The sequence below is a fragment of the Anas acuta genome, chromosome 3, assembly GCF_963932015.1.
Source record: "Anas acuta chromosome 3, bAnaAcu1.1, whole genome shotgun sequence".
Taxonomy (NCBI): Eukaryota; Metazoa; Chordata; class Aves; order Anseriformes; family Anatidae; genus Anas; species Anas acuta.
Window position 1 is genome coordinate 2778746 of NC_088981.1, and position 19366 is coordinate 2798111.

Consider the following 19366-nt stretch of genomic DNA (forward strand, 5'->3'; position numbering starts at 1 on the left):
ATTGTGGTGCGTGTCCGTTTACATGCTCCTCACTGTAGTGAACAAACATGTTTAGGAGTATTGCCCAATACTTTCAAAAGCAATTTCCAAGTCAATTTGAGCAGCAGAAGCTTTTCCTAGCACCCCCGTGATTAATCCCTGATCTGGGGACCTCAGATTCGTCCTGTATCCATCTGATCCAGGTCCTGCGAGCCATGTGAGCCAGTCATGATATTTTAGCAGTTGGCTTTGTTTTTCATTTGACTCATGAAGCTGATGAGGCTCACCCCACGCCTGTGTGATCACTAGATCATGAGAGGTGTGGAGGTGGTTGTAGGAGGAAGTACAGAGCAAACTCTTTTTTCTTGAAATTTGGAAAAGTTTCTAAATTTTGAAAAAAGATAATTTCTTATGAAACAAAGTGGTTTTTTCTTTTTCTTTTTCTTTTTATTTTTAGAGAATAAATAGAAGCTATTTAGATAGATACGTAATTAAAGGGTTTAAAGCAGAGACTTTTCCCTCTCCAGATTGCTAGTTTGAATTCTTTTTTTTCTTCTAGGTTTCTTCTACATTTTCTTAGTCGTAATCCATGGATGTTTTTCTCTCTCAAAAACATTCTTGGGATAAGAAAGCCGCATGTTGCCTGCTTTACAAAAATGCTGATAGTGGCACTGAAAACTATATTTGTGGAGTTGTTTGGCACCTAAGCGTCGCAATAAAGCTGAAACATCAGCCAGAAGATCTAAGAATTGCGCCGTATGCCTTCAGGTAGCCAGCCTTGTCCGAGAGGTTTGCAGTCTCTGCTGTTTCCACTCATTTTTAGTTTCTGTGGCTGTACCGGAGCGTTGGCTGTGCTGTGCTGCTGGGTTGGTGGCCGGTGTTGTTTGGGAGCACGTTCGCAGAGGAAAGCCTGGCAGAGCCGAGGATGGTGGGAGGCTGCCGAAAAGCCATGAGCACGTGGGCACAAGGGCTTTGGAAATCCCACGAATATTTGAGTTGCTTCCCCTTGCACATGGCGCGCTGTATTTAATCTCATTTAAAGCTGGGAAGGACGCTGCCCATCTATTGCTGCGGGTTTATCGGAAGCTGCAGCATGAATAAACCATGGCCAAGCAGCGGGGGTAAGCCAGAGGAGGTGAGTATGGCTCAGACACTGGATGGTGCCGCAGCCCCGGGCTCCCGAGCGTGCGGCGCGGGGCCGCCAGGGGGCGCCCGCGGGCCGCAGGGACAGCGCCGGGCCTGGCCCCGCCCCCGGCCCCGCCCCCGGCCGTGGCCCCGCCCCCGCTCCGCCCGCGCGGGCCCGCACGTGGCGGCGCGCCCCGCTGAAAAGCCGGCGGCCGTGGCGCGCCCGCACGAGCCGTGCCGCGCCGAGCCCAGCCGGGCCATGCCGGGCTGAACCGAGCCGTGCTGGGCTGAACCGAGCCGTACCGAGCTGTGCTGGGCTGAACCAAGCTGTACCGAGCCGTGCCGGCACCGTGCGCTTGGGGAGAGAGCCGAGCTTGCGTGGTTCCTGCTCTTTTTTCCTTTTTTCTCTTTTTCTTTCCCCTCTTTTTCCCCCTTTTCCTTCCTCGCCCGGAGAATTTCCCCGCCCGGCTCCCCCCCCGCCTTCTCGTCCTCCTTTCCGCCGGGCTCCGCTGCCCGCGCCCCGACGGGCCCCCCCCGCGAGCCCCGGCCGCCCCCCTCCTTGGGGTGCCCCCCGGCCGCCGCCATGGCCAAAGTGGCGGCGGAGAGCGGCGGGGCGGCGGCGGCCGAGGACCTGTCCAAGGTGTCGGACGAGGAGCTGCTCAAGTGGAGCAAGGAGGAGCTGATCCGCAGCCTGCGCCGCGCCGAGGCCGAGAAGATGAGCGCGATGCTGGACCACAGCAACCTCATCCGCGAGGTGAACCGCCGCCTCCAGCTGCACCTGGGCGAGATCCGCGGCCTCAAGGTACCCCCCGGGCCGAGCCGGGCTGAGCCGTGCCCCCGTAGCGGAGCCGGGTTAAGCGGCGTCGCTGGCTGCGTGCGGAGCCGCAGGCATCCCAAAGCCTTTGCTTGGGTTGCACAGCTTGCTGGCGCTGTTTTAGGGTGGCTTACTGAACTCAGAGAGCCGGCCGTGTCCAGGATGTGGGGCACACAGGTGGTGGGAAACCCAGGGGCTTGGCTGGGGGGGACAAGAAGCAGTCCCCGGTTTGCAGGGTGAGGACATCTGATGGTAACGCATCTCCGATCATGCCACCCTCAGTGGCATCTTCTGCGGGCTGTGCTGAGAGGCAGACCAAGTCTGTAACGATTTAGCCTGCTTGATTTAACTCTCTGCTTGAGCGAGGATCGTGGTCCCTAATGTTTCCTTCTCTGCTTCCCATGGCTGGAGAGAGAGTGTGACTGCTGACAGGTAATTACCCTGCTGTAGCACGTACAGGTGCATTACACACCCAGAGAGTTAGCTGAAGGCAGGCATGACTGCAAACACCTTCTGTCTTGCTGCTTTGAGAAATGAGATGGTTTTCAGAAATTCCTTTGAGGTGAAGTTGGAGGGAAGGGGAGAAGACCCAGAGGCAGTGGGGGCTTTTGCATTTTTATGTGAGAGTATCTTGATCTGCAGAGTGGCTGTACAGAGACAAGTAAATTATGGAGAAAGCATCCTCGATAGTAGCATGACGTCAGATAAATAGCATGTGGGGGAAGACTGTTCCTGTCTCCCAGGTTTTCCCCTTCCGCAAAGTGCGAGGGAGTCTGTGTGAGTCCCCGCTGCCTACTGAGAATACGTGGTGTCTGGGGGTGAGACCTGTCAGTGACAGCAAGTCGGTAAAAACAGATCTCATGTTTTAAAAGCAAGTTAAATGCAACAACGGTGTCTTTCTCCCAGCTCTGTGTGAAGGTGTTGTGCCGTCGTATGGATTTATTTATCTGCTGGATAAATAACAGGACGCACCAAGATGTGTAGGAAGGAGTGACAAATTCCTCTCTCCATGCTCAACTTCCTAAGTGGTGTTTAACTTCCTCCATTTGTTCAGCTGCCTCAGCTGGAACTTCTGAAAGGAATTTGGGAAAACAAGGCTTTAAGCCCTCCTTTGTCCCATGTGAAAGACTGGGGCTGTGAGGAGCGGTGACCAGCGATGCCTGCTCTCAGTGCCCCCTTCTTCTGCCTGCTGAATCGAGGGTTTCCACACAAACTCTTCTATTCTACCACGGGATCACTTTAAGTACTTCTCTCCAGCATGGATTTGCTGAGGCTACCTTGTAGCCTCGTTGAGATTTCTCCTTTGTTGAATCTGGGTTTAAATCATTCAAATTCCAAGTTGTTCTGAGAGGGTCAAATTCACACGCATCTGGTGGTGCTGCAGAAGCTTCATTTTCTGAAGAAACTGTGCTAAAGTGGGCTTTTCAGAAGGCTAGATTTTTGACCGTGGTGGCTAGTCTCTACTTGTAATATTGTACATAAGGAGGGATGAACGTGTAGATGAGAGAAAAATAAATATGGTCACAAGCCAGTTTCCTAGAACTAGGAACGTGAAATAGTGAAAATATTTTCTTTGGCATGTTATTCTGCTTATAGTAATAGCTTGAACGTTTTTGCTTCAGATGGATCCTCGCTTAGAGAAGGGTGTGGAATCACGCTCTTTGTTTTATTAGCAGTGAAAAATCTGTTAAAGCAGATGAGTTATTTCAGAGTGGTTGAAGCGAGGCTGGTAAAGTGGTGATTGACAAGGTTCTCTTACGGAAATCTGAAGTGAAATCAAACAAAACCCAAATATCTTAAATCTCTAAAACGCTTTTTAATGTGAATATGCTTTAGGGAGTAGGGACTGTAAATGTTAATAATCGAGATTACAATTTCTGATGTACTTTACGGTCTTACTCAGCAGTAACTTGCATGTGAATATTTCTCAAGGGAATGAGATCCTCATGAGAGAGCTTATGATCATTGCCCAATTTGGGACCTAAATTATTCTGATATTTAGGATGAACATGAATTAAGCACACACAAATTTTATGCTGTATCAGAAGTTAGTCTTTGAATCCATCAGGGTTAGCTCCATGCTATATTCACTTTTTTACTGGGCAGCAGCTTTGTTTGAAGCATGATGTTATATGCCAGATCTACGCAATTATTTATGCCTTGCTTGAGTGCTTAGATGTTGGGCTTATGGCACTGGCTTGTATAATATGATGGTATAACAGTGATTCTTTTGGACGCTTCCCTGTCATGAGTCTCTTTCTTTTAAAGGATATCAATCAGAAGCTGCAGGAAGATAACCAAGAACTGAGAGACCTTTGCTGCTTTCTGGATGATGACAGGCAGAAAGGCAAGAAGGTGTCCCGTGAGTGGCAGAGACTGGGCAGATACAGCGCGAGCGTTATGCACAAAGAGGTTGCCTTATACTTACAGAAGCTGAAGGAATTGGAGGTGAGACAAGAAGAAGTGGTTAAGGAGAACCTGGAGCTGAAAGAGCTGTGCGTGTTGCTGGATGAGGAGAAGGGCGGTGGGGCAGGCAGCCGGAGCTCTATTGACAGCCAAATCAGCCTGTGCCAGTTAACTGCAACCAGCGCTTACATACGAGATGTCGGTGACGGGAGCAGCACTTCTAGCACGGGAAGCACAGACAGCCCAGATCATCATAAACATCATCCAAGTACTAGTCCAGAACATCTCCAAAAAGCTCGGGGTGAGGGAAGCCCTGAGCATCAGAAGCACAGGAGTATCAGCCCCGAGCACCTCCAGAAGCCGAGGGGTTCTGGCAGTCCTGATCATCACCTGAAAGGACCGAGTCCAGAGCATCACAAAACCATTGTCAAAGCACCTGAGCAACAAAAGCACAGCAGTAGCAGTCCAGAAACTCTCCCAAAGCACGTTTTGAGTAGTAGCCCTGAACACTTTCAAAAGCAGAGGCCTGGTAGCAGCCCTGAGCATCAAAAGCACAGCAGTAGCAGCCCAGATCATCTTCAAAAGCACACGCCGAGTGGAAGTACAGAACATCTCCACAAAGTGAGGGGTACGAGCCCTGAGCATCTCAAACAACACTATGGAGGGAGCCCGGAGCATCTCAAACATCTCAGCGGAGGCAGCAGAGAAGGTACCCTCAGGAGACAAGTAACGGATGACCTCTCCCCTCACCACAGAAGTATATACAACGGAATGAATGGTGGGTCGATAAACTTAGGGAAAATGTGCTCTGAAAACTATTAAGGCAGTTTCTATGGTATTTCAGATGTTAATGGAAAAGGAATATGCATTTTTTTAATGTGGAATGAAAGGCAACAAGTCTGGTGTTAGCATTATTCCTGTAGCAAGTGAATTAATCAGTGTACCTGTTTGCCTGTCCAGTAGCTGTTGGGTGGATTTAAAAAATGGAGAAGTGGATCTTGAGTGTTCGTCTATAAGGTACAGAGAAACAGCTCGTGGCCTTGAGCCTGCTCTGTGGTTGGTAGGTGTCAACTGCCTGTCCCTAGGCAGATCTATGTTTAACATTGGTTAGAGGGGAGATGCTCATGTTTCTTGTCTTGCCTATGTTTGAGTCGGCGGAGTGGAGGTGAATGTCTCATGTTTCACTTTCACCCCAACCTAGTTTCTCTGAGGCTTTCAAGATTGTAAAAATTCCTGTTTGTTGGTGAAAGGATTCTTACATCTTTTTTTCATAAACTTTGGAAAGCACCCAGATGAAGAGTGAGGCTCAGTATAAATGAATCTTGATACCTTCTGCAGCTTTGCAAAGCCCCAACTTTCCGTGTGTTTAATTATAACACATTAAAAAATGAAGGAGGATCTTAGGGTGCTTTATGTGTGTGATGGTGTTATTGCTGCACTTCAGAAAAATGCCCGACAAACAGGCCAGCTTCTAAGAGCTGTGTATCCTCAGTGATTGCAATTAACCACTTAGATTTGAATTGTGGCCATCTTAAATTTCAGTGTTTTGAAAGCCTGGCAGTTATGACACTATTGAAAGGAATGAAATACAGCAAATGAAATGATAACGAAGTTCAAACATCTTACTGTGCTGCTGGAATAACTTCTTGTAGATTTAGCAGAAGTTCTATAGCCTGCTCCTTCTTTTTCCATGTGCTTTGAGATGTTTTCATAAAGGCAATTACCATCTTGTATACGTGAAAACCTGTTTCTCAGACCTTTACAGAAGATCTGAAGGCAAGCTCTGAAGTGAGGATTTTGCCTTAGTAAATTGTCTTGGATGGAGTTCACGTGTTTACATTTCATAAGCAGCTGCAAGAAGTTGTGTTGACATCGGTGGAACCGAGCACTTGTTGGATCTGCCTGGGAGATGGAGTGAGCCCTGTGCCGGGTGCTGTCCTCACCATTTATCATGTTGCTCTCTTACATCTGTCCGTTTTATCTGTGGTGATTATCTTAACTTACAGAATGCCTTCAGTTAACCTGCTGTGTAGGGACAAACCCAGGTTCCTAGTAGTGAAATGGATATATTTCACAGGGCTGACAAACCCCCATGTGGTAAGTGTTAGACTTCTCATGCACTTCTAAAACGTTTTAAAACGATTAATAAGAGTGCTTGACAACTTTGTGAAGATGTGTAACATGTACCTTTTAAAAGCTGGTCTTGTAAAACTTCCCTTAAATACCATACTTCCTTCAGTTCTTTCTGTTTAAAATGAGTAAATTGACCTGACTGTGAGAAGGGTGAAGTATGGAACCAGAAAGATGGCTTCGAAATCACACTTGCTGATAACGTAGAAAGGTGATGTAAAGTTTTAAGTATTTATTTTTAAAATTCAGTCACAGACAAAGGTATGTTTTTCTCTGCTCCCAGCATGGTGGGCTCTCTGATGGGTTGTTTTTTTTGGTCCAAATAGTCTTGCTGAGAACGCAGCCATGTTATTACCAGTGAGAGCAGTTGTTACTTTAAGCATGAGATGACTGGCGTCCTTTGTGCAGAGTATTTCATTGATGTACAACTTGGACTCAAGCCACAAGGAGCTGGAGATGGCAGCTGCTGATTTGGGAGTCTGTTTATTGACTTTAATCAGAGTTTTGCCTGTCCTGCTCTCAATATAATCATTTTTGCAGAGGACTTGGCTCACCAGTGAGTTGTCAAACGTCTCTTCTTTCATAACTTGATGCAGGCACGGGATAGATGTTAGCTGTGAGGTTTCCTTCTGGCACTGGTCTGACCTTGGACTCCAGTTTGGTTGGTGGTGGAAACTGACAGCTCTGCTGTGAGGAACCAGCCTTAAACTTCGGGAAAATAAAATACTTGGTCCTCACAGCTGGGCTGACTGCTGGGGTTGGGGGTTTTATTTCTGTCAGACACTGTGAATGCAGGGAAGAACAGTTAACATGAACATGGTAAAAATACTGGCGGTCCTTGCTTGTTCTTGTTGGGAAAGCAATGCGTATATCTTGATTTACACACTTCTTGTGTAGCTGTATGCATGAACCTGCTGCTTGATTATAGGTGGGGAGCTGTGCATTGAGCTTTTTTTTTTTTTTTTTGGCATCTGCTGTGAGGAACTTAGGAAAATACAGCTTGGAAGTCCTGCTGAGAAATGTAAAGGGATGCTATTCTTGATTCTTACCCCAAAATCATGCAGTAAGTAAACTGTCATGTTGGTGAAGCCTAGTTCATTGTAAAGCTTGGAGCGTAGCAAGCTAGGAGGCATCTGCACGCCTGTGTGGTTGTTTTGCAGGGCAAATAGTACTTGTGCTCTGACATCTGTCTGAGCCGCAAGGGTGAAGTGCTTGTGATCCTAATGATGACTAGCAAAGACTAAAATCTTCTGACTTAAGTGTATAAAATGATGTGATCAGAACTTAACAAACTCAGTAGAGGGCTGGCTGGTCTCCATTGGTCTTAACTTGACTCCAAATCACGTTTGAGAGGGGAAGGTGTTCCTCTGCACATCAAACCTCATTCTTAAAAGTACTATGCTGCCTACCTGAAATTGCTGTCCCTAATTAGAAAGCATGCATGCTAACAGCCTAGCTACTTCTGTTGGAACGAGGGCTCCCATACATTGCTAACAGTTCCTCTTTGCCCTAAATTCTGTCTTGTTAGCACCTGTGTGACCATGGGGAACCAATGTTTGTGGTGTGTGATGTGTGGTTGTCTGTACCAGAACCTCATGTGTAAACACAGGGAATGGAGTTAGAATCATTGCAGGCTGTGGTCAAACTCTCAGGCTAAATTCATTTCAATGTCATATTACAGTGGCTTCAGAAATAGGATGCGCAGCTAAAGTCTGCTTTGCAGGGTATGGTATATGCAGCAGTCATTCTGGCCTCATGAGTATTTCAGGCTGTCATGAGCTACAACAAGAAGGTACAGCAGGCTGGAAGCTCTCTTTCGTCCTTAGGAGCAGCTGAAGGAATAAAGGATGAGGTGATAACATTTTCTTTCGTAATTTTCTTCATTTTCTATTCTCAAAGGTTTGCTCTTGTCATCTTCCCTTGTATGACAGTTCACTTTTCATTGATAAGATTTATAAAGCTTTAAAAAAGGAAAAAAAAAAAAAAGATAACTTAGTACAGTATTTGACACATTCTTCTGAAACACGTATCCTCAACTTTTGGAGTGACAGCAAATGGGGTCTGAAAGCTAAGTTTGGCTTGATGGTTGCTAACAGAAAACACGTGTATTTTTCCTTTTTTTCTTTTTTTGAAGGCTCCACCCACATCAAGCATGATCACTGTCTTGCTGTGGTTGCTCAAGTGTTCTGGCTAATGAGCACAGAGGTATTTGGGATAGAAAGGCGGCTGAAATTAGAAGAGAAAATACCAGTGGTAACAATATTTTATAGAGAGCATTTATGCACCAGAAGAATAGATGACAGTCTGTAACTCTGACACAAATACGTGGGGTGTAAGTGCCTCTGTATAAATTAACGTGCTTTCAGCATTTGCAATCTAAGTGGTGTTTTTTATTCCAAGCAATTTATTGTAAACTTTCTATTTTAAGCAGTCCTTTGTTTTACCCTGGGCTTTGATTTTTATGTGAAAGGAAAATATCAGAAGGCTTTCATACGTGCTTTTTGCTTCCTGCTGAGGTTATTAATGAAGAGCAGTAAAACTGCTGACTAACACCGCCCGTACCGCGGGAGGTGTGAGGGCTGAGAGAACAGATGCAGCAGCACCTCTGGAGCAAGAGTATTTGTAAGTTAAACTTGGCTTCGATCTTGAACAATTCCTGCTATAAATGTGCTTCTTAGGAGGAAAATAAAATCAGAAAACACTTTTATTTTGCTGCGCCGAGTACAAAGAGGGAACTGCAGTATGGCTGCAGCGAGAGAAAACTTGTACTTAATGTTACTGAATTCACTGATACCCTCTCAGTGGAAATCGCTCACATCCTGCTGGCCAACAGTGAAATGATGTCATTCTGCGTAGCTTCGCTCACGTTATTTTTCTTACAGTTGAAATGGAAGTAATTTGCCTGTCGTGAAGGCAGTGCACACAACACTGTGTGTAACTCGGGCTTTCCCGATGGTACCCACTACTGCACATCTGCCACGGGAGGCCTGATACAGCACTGCTCACTCCTGAGAGCAATCAGTTGTGGAAGCCAAGGCTCCAGGATGGATCAAACTTTTTGCTTGTCAGTGTGAATTTATCCACTGTTTATTTCAGACATTTGTTATTTTAATTGTAGAGCTCTGAAACTTTTATGTCAATGGGAGTCTCAGTTGAATTCCATAGGTTTTGCATCAGACTTGTAAATCAGTTTTAGTGGTCACGCACTGGAAGAGAACTGGGACGTGCTATGTGAACGTGTATGTGATTAGAACATGCTGGGTTTATTACCAGGCTCACTTTTTTTGTGGAGTAATTGGTCAGGCTGAAAAAGTGGCTTATCATACCAAAATGATGAACCTCCTAGAAACTCACGTGGGGCTTGTGGGAACAGTTTACACTTACATATCCTTAATTACACCCAAACTGGTTTTGTCAGTGAAGTTATTTTACTGTGTGGTGAATCATCCTTCCGGCAAAAGTACTGATACCTTAATAAGAAGACTGAAGCCCCTTTGTAAAGAAACTTGTCTTGTTTCAAGCAGTTGTGTGGATGTTCCAGCACTCTGATTGCTGGGAGGTTTGGGGCATTCAGACTAGGGCTGAGGTTTGTTTCTGCCGCTGTCTGATGCCGTGGTGCAGTGGTATCACACGTTATGGTGGATGTGTAGCAAGGATTCAGCAGAACAGCTGAACCCCACCCCTTACGGGGCTAAAAGTAAACCACAGCCACGTGTGGTAAGTAGCACTGTCTGCGAAGTCACCACGTGGAGATTTTATACTTCCATCCTTTTCCTCCTAGGTGGCATGTTGTGCTACACCATGCTGGTTTTGCAGTAAGGACTTGAGGCTAATTCAGCCCGTCCTTGGAGGCAGTGACCCTTTCACTACAAGTACCCGAGCAGGCAGGAGGTTCCTACATGGGGTATGCTGTCCTTAAGCCACCACCAGCACACCACGTGCCTTTTAGGACAGGGTCTGTGCTAGCCCGCGACGGCTGCCTGTGTGATAAGGGAGGTGTGAACTGACAAGCTTACAGCTGCTGCCAGAGGGCCAGGTACTTGTTCCCTGCTTGTTGTGCCATGCTGTAGGGACAGAAGCCCGGGGGCAGCCCTGCCAGCAGCCCTCCCTTCAGACCTTCGAGCCATGCTCGCTGCTGGCATTAGGCAGTGAAAAAGGGAGGTCAGTGGCTCTGCCGCCTGGCTCCAAGTCTGCTGGAACCTCTCTGACGCCTGGACAAGGACCTCCAGAGGTGAAAGGCTAACAGCAGATCGTGGCCACTACTGACAGTGTCTTGACAAGCACTCTGCAGGGCAGCCCTTGGCATCCTGACTCTGTTAGTGTTACACCTGGGATGTATTGGTTTTTCAGTTTATTCAACATATGTTTTTGAAATTAACTTATTTACTGAGTGGTGAGTAGGAGCTTGTTTCAGCACGTACTGAAAAAATAAAGCTTATTTTCATCCTGTTTGGTCAAGATGCAAGACAGAATCATCAAGAGCTTGAAGGGCAGTTAGTGTTGTCTTCTGAAATAGGTGGGCAGATCTTATTTATTTTTTGTGCTAGAATGGAGAGTTCTCAAATCAAAGCCTTGTCTGAGTCCTTGCTGGGAGAGAGTACCTTTAACTGCAGGACAGGACCTTATGTGACATTGTCTTGTGCACAGCTTCCTGAGTTACTGTGTTTTGATTTTATTGTATATATTAGAAATATTACAGTGATTAAATTACCAGAGACAGAGAATTTGACAATTCTAATGCAGAGTTAGAATATTATAATAATAATTCTTGGTAAGTGTTGCTTGTTCTAGTACTTGAGCCTTGTAGGATATACCGTGTGCCTTTATTAAAAGGTGTCCTGTTATTTTTTCTGTTCCATCTATTAATGGAATGTTTCTTCTTGAGATTAAACAAAAAATAATATTAGGAAGTTAATAATGGAGAATTTCTGCAGGTTGTGTAGGGACTGGAGCTGGTTGGGTTAATAACTAGGGAAGAGCACAGCAGTCAGTGTAGCATGGGGTTAAAATTTGATACCATCATTCACACACGAAGTGCATAGACAGTGACAGGTGTTGCAGGACAGGGAGGCATTCCCAATTACAGGGTATTTGATGAAGTATAATAAAGCTTTGTGTACATAAGAAATGTCGCTAGCAATGAAAGTTCATTGGTTTATGAGCTAGTAAGTCATGTCTTAATTAATAAACTGAAGCATAGCTTGTCTTAGGTCTTATTGTCATACACTGATGTATAGTTACTGAGAGAACATTGAGAATTATCTTCAAGTAATGATCTTGATATAAACCTTGTCTGCATGTTCCTCTTGAATAGTTAACGAGTGGGCTCTATTCGGAGATTCAGCTAGGGCTGAAACACCAAGCTTTGCTTCTTAATGCAGAAAGAAGTAAAAAAAAAAAAAAGCCACGCTGGTGAAAGGTCTCCAGCTGAATTATGCGATGTTTGTGGGGTGATTGGCTTTCCCACAACCTCACACTTGAAGGTGTAGAAGAGCCCACTCTAAGTGTTGATGTTCTTGTCTGTCTGAAGATAACTGTGCTATTAAGCCTTAGTAAAGAAAAACTGATAGAGCACTGTGCTGTGGAATTTGGAAGAGTGCTTTAAGAGGATACTCAATTGTAACTAAACTCTTAAGCCACGCTGGCAGACTAGCCAGGCTGTCGCTGCTGTGAAATGATGCAGAGCACAACGGCAGTCAGGGCCCTGAGCATTATCAGGTGTTCCTTTGGGTAACACAAAATGAAAGATAACATGTGAAAACACAGAAATTGCTGGTGTTTGGGAGAAGAGATCTAATTTATCTGATTTAAGGCAAATGTAAGCTTCTAAGTAATAGGAACTGAGAAGGAGCTTTACTCTGGCATTTTGTTCCATTGCTGTTAATGGCAAGCTTTTTGGTTTGCCTTCATCTAAAACAGCCAGTCCTGATTCCTGATGGAGGAAACAGGAGGCTAAAATGCTGATTGCATCAGTGGTCTGATCCGGTGTAGCAATTTCTAGTTTTTGTTAGATGGTTCTTCTGGTTGTTGCTCTTTTATATGAGGATGCATTTTTTTCCCCATACTCTTATTCTCTATCTGTGACTTGTGATATTCATCAAGGACTTCACAGTTTGGTCTTCGCCTTTATTGCAAAACTCAATGTGAAGGGTTTTAGTAACGTTCTTTGTGTACATGAATTAAGGATTTTCATTAACGCAGGGAATTCACAGTCAAGAAATCTAAAAGCATATTTAAATAAAGAAAAACGCACCCTTCTCTCTTTCCATGCTTTTGATTTTTTTTTCCAAGTTCTCTTGAAATCAAATTGCTTGTTCTGGGATTTTCCAACAGTATCACAACAGAAAGATACCAAAGAAAATGAGAAAATGGAAGGGATAGCCTGGAGGAGGCCTTGGACTAAAAGACATAGGTACACTAGTAGTAACAGCAAGTTGGTTCTGAGGGAAGTAATTATACAAGTTTAAGGTGGGGGGGAGGATATATACTAAAGGCAATCAAGCAAACAACCCCCCCGCCCATACCATAATGGTAGCGGTCTATGCACATTTAATATTTTTGTAGGTTTTTTTAGTGCTTCAAATTCTGCAAATAACACAGAGCCAGGATCATGATTTGAGATTTGCCCCAAGCATTTGGTGATGCACAGCATGAAAATGTTTGCAGATTTATTGATTGCGAGTGGGAAAGCTGGTATCTTGAGGTAGGTTGTCCTAAGAGATGAACAGTTACATAAAGCTTGTGAATAACAAGCAGTCTTAGTTCAACTTGTCAGCTCTTCTGTAAAACTTGGGGCTTCTTTGCATTCTCTCTGCATCCTTGGTGAGAGGAGGGCACTAGCAGTTTTGCACTTGTATGCTTTAGCAAGTTAAATGTTTCTTTGACCTTTTATTTTTCACTTTGCTGTGAATTAGTACAGATAGGCCAGGTTACATAGGGGAAAAACGGTTACAAGATTTATAGTATTGTTTTGAAGAAGTCCGTATCATTATTTAAGTGGTTATTCAGACTAATCAAATACAACAGTGTTCAAGCCCTGTCACGAATAACAGATGTATTACATCCAGGAGATCACAGTGAGCCATGTGGTAAGCAACACTACTGAACTTTTGTTTTTTTGGTACCTTCTCAAGGTTAGCCAAATTATTCCAGGGCCTTTATGCCTGTTATATCAAGCAGATATCCAAAAAAACCTTATTTGATTAGCAGTGAGACATTTCTTTCAAATGTTTGGCCTCAAAGGTCACTATATTTATTTCACTGCATCTCTTTTATCTTCATGTGAGTGGTAAAAATGTGCATTGATCAACACTTTCTGTAGGCTTTTGGAACATGTATTTGTAACTGGGATTTGAAGGGGGGGGAAAAAAACAACACATGCTTTTGACAAAGGGTACAGGTCTGATTCATCACTGTGTAGCGTACTCCTATATGAAGTTCAGATAAGCCTGGAGAAAAGCATTGATTGGTGACCCACATCCCCTCTTGGCTGCTGAGTCCAATTTTGTTTTACAGTGGATGAATCCTAATGATGTTAAAAATCCATCTTACGATTTTTGTGGTTAGAAAACGTTACTGATGACATTAAGGTGGGTCTCTAAAAGTACTGTTTGATTGTGAGGAAGAAAAAAACGCTTCACTGAAGGCAGTTGAATGCATCGAGTGCGAGCATATGAATGATGTGAAGCAGAACCTGAAAATTGGCTCAGACCCAAGTATTTCGCACTTCAATCCTTGTTGTGCACAGGACTTGTACTGAGATTGGATGCCCAGACCAAAGCAAGATGCCTAAATACCCGCGTCCCTGCAGTGCCCTGAACGAAGTCCCTTACCTCTTTTATTGTAGTTCATCTTGCTTCCTTGTGGCTGTTTAAAAGATTTTTGTAACTTTAAGTTAACTTTGAATTTTAGGCTTTTGCAGTATCATTAAATCCATAAAGAAAACGGATTTAATGCAAACAAAAGCAAAGCATTCCAACAACATTTTTTTTCATAACCAGATCTCCAGCCACCAAGACCAAAGGCTCTGCAGTCCTAAGTAAACAGCAGAAGATACCAGAATCAATGTCTCCTCCAGGTACAGGTGCTAAGATCTCTTTGATTTATTCCTTGTTGTTGGAACTTGGCACGTGATCTACGTTCCAATCAATAATGCTAAATCCTACATGTTGACTGCTTGCTACCATAGCACATGAATATTTTTGGAAAGTCGGGAGGACAAAAAGCATCTGGACTGTATTTAAAATGAATCCTAATTTCAGGAGTCAGGCATTGCTATTTGCATATTTTACTTCCTTTATAGAAATAATAAAATGGAAAGATTGCTTGTCTCTTAGAGTGTACTGAAAAGTTGAACTCGAGCTGATAAAAATGAATTGGTGGATTGCCTGACAGCATGGAACTGACTGGTCAGGCTATTTCGGAAGCATGGCTCTGAGTTCTGTCCTCGCCAGCAACTCCATCATCCTGGTTTTGATAAGAACGAGTTGGATATTTCTAACTCTTTGCATTGATCACACTACTGCAGTTATATGCAGCTGTAGACTCAAGGAGTACCGAGAAGATACTTGGGGAAGTCTAAACAGAGATGTACCTCAAAAGGACTTGCCTTACCCTTTTTCCTTATTACTCTACAGCCACCTGAATTAAACAGTTCATTGTACTTAAAAGACAAGTCAATGCTTATCAGCTGCCACCTGGGAATGTGTGCTGTAGGCACTGAAGCCAGGAGTCAGTTTCCTGGGCAACATATTTTATTCCAGCTCTGTTGCCTGGTGGTGCTTTTTATTTTAACACTTTTTACCTCTAACAAAATCAAAATAGATGATTCTGATATCTGTTTGAGAAATCAATATTTGAAGGATTAATGAAGGATGTTTGAAAGAGAAACAGCTTTTTTTTTCTTTGAGGGCAAAATAGCTGTTAAATTTGTCAGTGTGAAAAGTTCTGTACTTGTAGTATAGCAGATCTTGGTTCTGTCTGTTCTGCATTTGACGGAGGTGTGCTTAGCAGATGTATTTTTTTCAGTAAACTGATGTTAGGTGTCAATCCTACATGTAATAATCTAACGTGAGGTTTGGGGTATTTTTTTGTCTTTGTTACTGGAGGAACAAGGTGTTGACCAGGTGCAGTCAGGTGACACTTGCTCTCAATTTTATCATTTTTAATCAAGTGCTTTTAATACTCCAAAAGTTTTTGTTAAAACTTAATTAATTTGTTCTTGTAGTGCAGCCCAGAATTGCATCATGATGCATAGGAAGCGGTAGGCTCTTGAAACTCAGGGGAAAAGGCCTGGAATGGGAGATGAAAGTGATTAGTAGATTATTGCTGTCTGGAGCGAGAAGAATTCGGATAATGCTCGTGTTGAGGCTGTCAGGAGAGGCTGTTTCCCAGGGAACCAGGAGCATCTTCATTCCAAGCACTCGAGTCTTGCAGTGCCTGTGTCCTTACCAGCAGTGCAGTACCCGGGTGCCTCGGGGGGTGAGCGGCTGTGCTGCATGGCGCTGCCAGGCGGGGAGTGCCTGGGGTGATGGGCTTGCAGAGAGGAGGTATTGGTTGCCCTGGTCTCACAGGAGCAGGCGAGCAGCTGTCCTTCCGTGTGCCTGTCCTCTGCTCCCTGATCAGCTCCTGACAGCCGCTTCTGGGCTGTGCCCAAAGCCCAAATGGCTTCTGGTCTGTGTCACCCTGCGCTTCCCTCTGCTCCCAAGGGTCTCTGCCGGGGCTTCCATTCTGCACGAGGAGTTTTTCTGATCTACAGCTGCTGGACGGACAGATGTCAGTCTGGGACAACCTGATGGAGAGCAACTGGATCAAATGAGCCAAGTGCAGGCTTTGTGAGAGCCACGGGCCAGCTCTTCCTGGAAATCAGTGGAAGGGGGACCCAGAAGCTTGCTTGTAAGGCACTGAAAGCATCTAAGTCAGCTACCGATGGTCAAGGAGAAGCAGGCCTTTTGTGTGAAATCCTCATATTTAAACTTCCTAATGGTTCTCTTACAGTAATATTGATTATCTTTATTATTCACATGAGAATAATTATTACATGATGTGCAAAAGTGATTATTTTTTAAATGTTGGCTTTTTTGCATGTGTGAAGTTAGAAGAATGCTCGTTATTTGTGGTTCTTCATATAAGCAGCTCGTTCTTCAGGGTTTTCCTTTTTTTTTTTCCTTACTACCTCGGTTCTGCCATTTAGAGGCAGGGCATGTCAGAGTTTTAAAAGTGAATACTTCTTGATAGGGAGGAATTTAATTTGGGGCTAGAGCAAGGTGATGGAAACAAGACATTGGGAAGTGGCGGAAGACAGCTTTAAGCTGACATCTCTCACTGGAGGAATCATGATGTTGAACTCAACTCTTGCTTGAAATGAGAGGAAGGGCTGGAGGTGGCATTTGAGGATGGAGTCACATGGGTTGGGCTGGCTGGAGGGACGCTGCCTGGTGACAGCCCTCCTCCAGGCAGTCGGACTTGGTTTCTGGTCCTCACAAAGGGAACTGGTACAGGCACGATGGTCTCATGGAGCTGAGGCCTCGATACCTGCAAAGAGCTGTGGATGTGCTGTTAACCTGAGTGAGCTCTTACCCCTGTTGGAAGTGCCTGGATGTTATTTGCAACTTACCAGTAGTTCTCCAAACAATTTACCTAGGAAACAAATATTGTGATCTTCACCTTGTGCATGAACAAACAGCGGGCTGCACAAATGGCAAGACTGGATCAATCAGCCACCAGCTGAACCTTAAATCCAGATTTCCTGCGTTTTAGCTACTGATTATTCCATTGCATCGTACCAGTTTTCTGATGGCTTCTGTCTGTCTGTGTTGAGTGTGGCATAAGAACTGGGGCTGAGGTTACTCACATGCCTAGAAAACACCTTGGCGAACAATTAGCTTGATACAAACACTTTCAATGTGTTTCCTTTCAAAATCAAGTTTTAAGGCAACCTGTTTCCTTCCTTCCTGAATTTCATGAATGATGCTAACCAGGCCAGTGGGGATCAAAGCTATTTTTATTTTTTTGTGTGTGTGTAGCAGGCACACATTGTATGATGTGAATGTTCCTCTTGCATTTACAGGGTGTCTGAAGGCTCTCCTTCAACGTAGTGACTTACAATAAATCCAAACTGAGGAAAAATGGAGTGTTGTGATGGCTGTACTAGGGAAATTTTTCTGCCTTTTTTCTTTTGGCATGTTTTTAATGTTGCAGGATAGGTGTGTAGCTGTAGTCATCTTCATGCAGGAAATTAGGATGCTGGTATGAATCTGAGGTGTTATCAGCTGGGGGTTTTAGTCAACTGGTACAATCAAAAGGAATATTGATCTTTCATCAAAATAAAATTGAAAAGGAAAGCTCTTTCACTTAAAAAAAAAAAAAAAAAAAAAAAAAGGAAAGCATGGGGTGAGGGGGAAATATTGTGGCAAGCTGTTCATTGGAGCCTTAGTGTCAATCCCTCGTGTGTCGGGGAAGTGCTAGTGAGATACAGAGCTCCCTGATGGGCCTCAGAGTCCGAACCTCTGCATGACTTGGCAGAGGTGGGAGCGGGGATCTTGGTGAACTAGTGCATTTTGAGACTTTTGGCTGAATGCCCTTTTCTTCCAGTGGACTCTCTTCTAGCAGGTAGATGGCTGCTGCCATCCATCGAGTCCTGCAGCCTGAAACCTTTACCCGAAGTCACGCCTGGGAGCGGCTGGGTTTGAGGCAGGCTGGACGATGTTCTTGCTGTCTGCCAAAAGGTGGAGGCTTCCAGCACAAAGCGACTGTGGCGTGGTCACTTCTAGAAACTGTGGATGGCACCGATTGGAATTCAGTCCAGGATTTTAACACTGCGTCGTGATGCCTGCCGGGTGGGGAACCAGGCTCTGACACTGCACACTGACAGCCTGAACGCTTCCATCCCGCAACAAGCGACAGCAGTGCTACGGGAACGGCCCTTGCCATGAGAGTGGGAAGTTCCTGCAGTTACAGCAGCTTCCTGCCGGCCCAGAATTGAGCTTTTAATGACACTTCTTATGCTGAACTGGGGATGGAGTGCAATTTGATGTTGAAACTTGTCCAGAGATTAAAGGAACACTGGCACTGTTACTATTTTAATCTTACTCGTAAACTAGAGCGAACGTCAGGTTGTGTGTCCTAGGTGTGATTTAGCAACCTGCTAGTCTTTTAATTATCTCCTTCCTAATTAGATTGGTCTGATTATATGGTACTTGAAATAAGTAGTTCTTGGGGCAGTAGCTTGTGGGGAAAAACTTTATTGCTTTTCATTTAACAGGTGCTTTGTCTTTAATGCTGAAATATGGGAACATATGGTGCTTCTTCTGATGTAGCACTTGCCAAAATATCTTTGCTTTAAATTTTTCTTTTTTGCAGAGCCATATAATTTTCTCCTGTGAAAACATTCCTAATGTATTTGTAAAACAAAACAAACAAACAAAAAAAACACAACCAATTATTAAAAAATAAAAAAAGCATGGGCTTATCACATTTTTGTCCTTTTAAACTTTTTACTGGATTAAACTGTGAACCCCTAAATTAAAAAAACAAACCAACAAGGAAAAAAAAAAAGAACAAACTAATTAAAAATATAAGGAGTGTATTAAAAATACAAACAGATAGTTTCTCAAAACTCCCAGATATTTTGAAAGGGTCAACACATCAGGGTGCAATCCTTGTCATTTTACTTTTAGGCTGAACTCGTGGGCTATTGCTGACAGTAAACACAGGATCCTCTAACACTGTGTCCAGCCTATTCACGTGATAACTGATGCATCTTGTGGTTTGCCTTCAGCTGGGTGAGTACACTTTCCCAGTGATGGTGTTTCTTTTGCCTGAGCCAGATGAAGCTTGAGTCATGAGAGTGCATTAAAAAAAATACAAATTAGCAACACATTCATCTACATACCAGGAAGAAAACTGGAAACG

General features: G+C 44.3%; 1 protein-coding gene across 14 annotated transcripts in view; it reads left to right on the plus strand.

Annotated features, from left to right (window-relative positions):
• Positions 1–19366, plus strand: part of CCDC85A (coiled-coil domain containing 85A) — a 170229-nt gene that overhangs the window by 96053 nt on the left and 54810 nt on the right. For 5 of the 14 annotated variants that reach the window (XM_068675285.1, XM_068675292.1, XM_068675289.1 and 2 more), the window contains one exon: positions 4187–5102. In XM_068675285.1, the coding sequence (XP_068531386.1) occupies positions 4187–5102 (916 nt within the window). Of the gene's footprint in view, positions 1–1296; positions 1907–4186; positions 5103–14454; positions 14532–18046; positions 18851–19366 lie in introns of those variants that run through there. The other 9 variants (XM_068675299.1, XM_068675296.1, XM_068675298.1 and 6 more) reach the window with 9 other exon arrangements.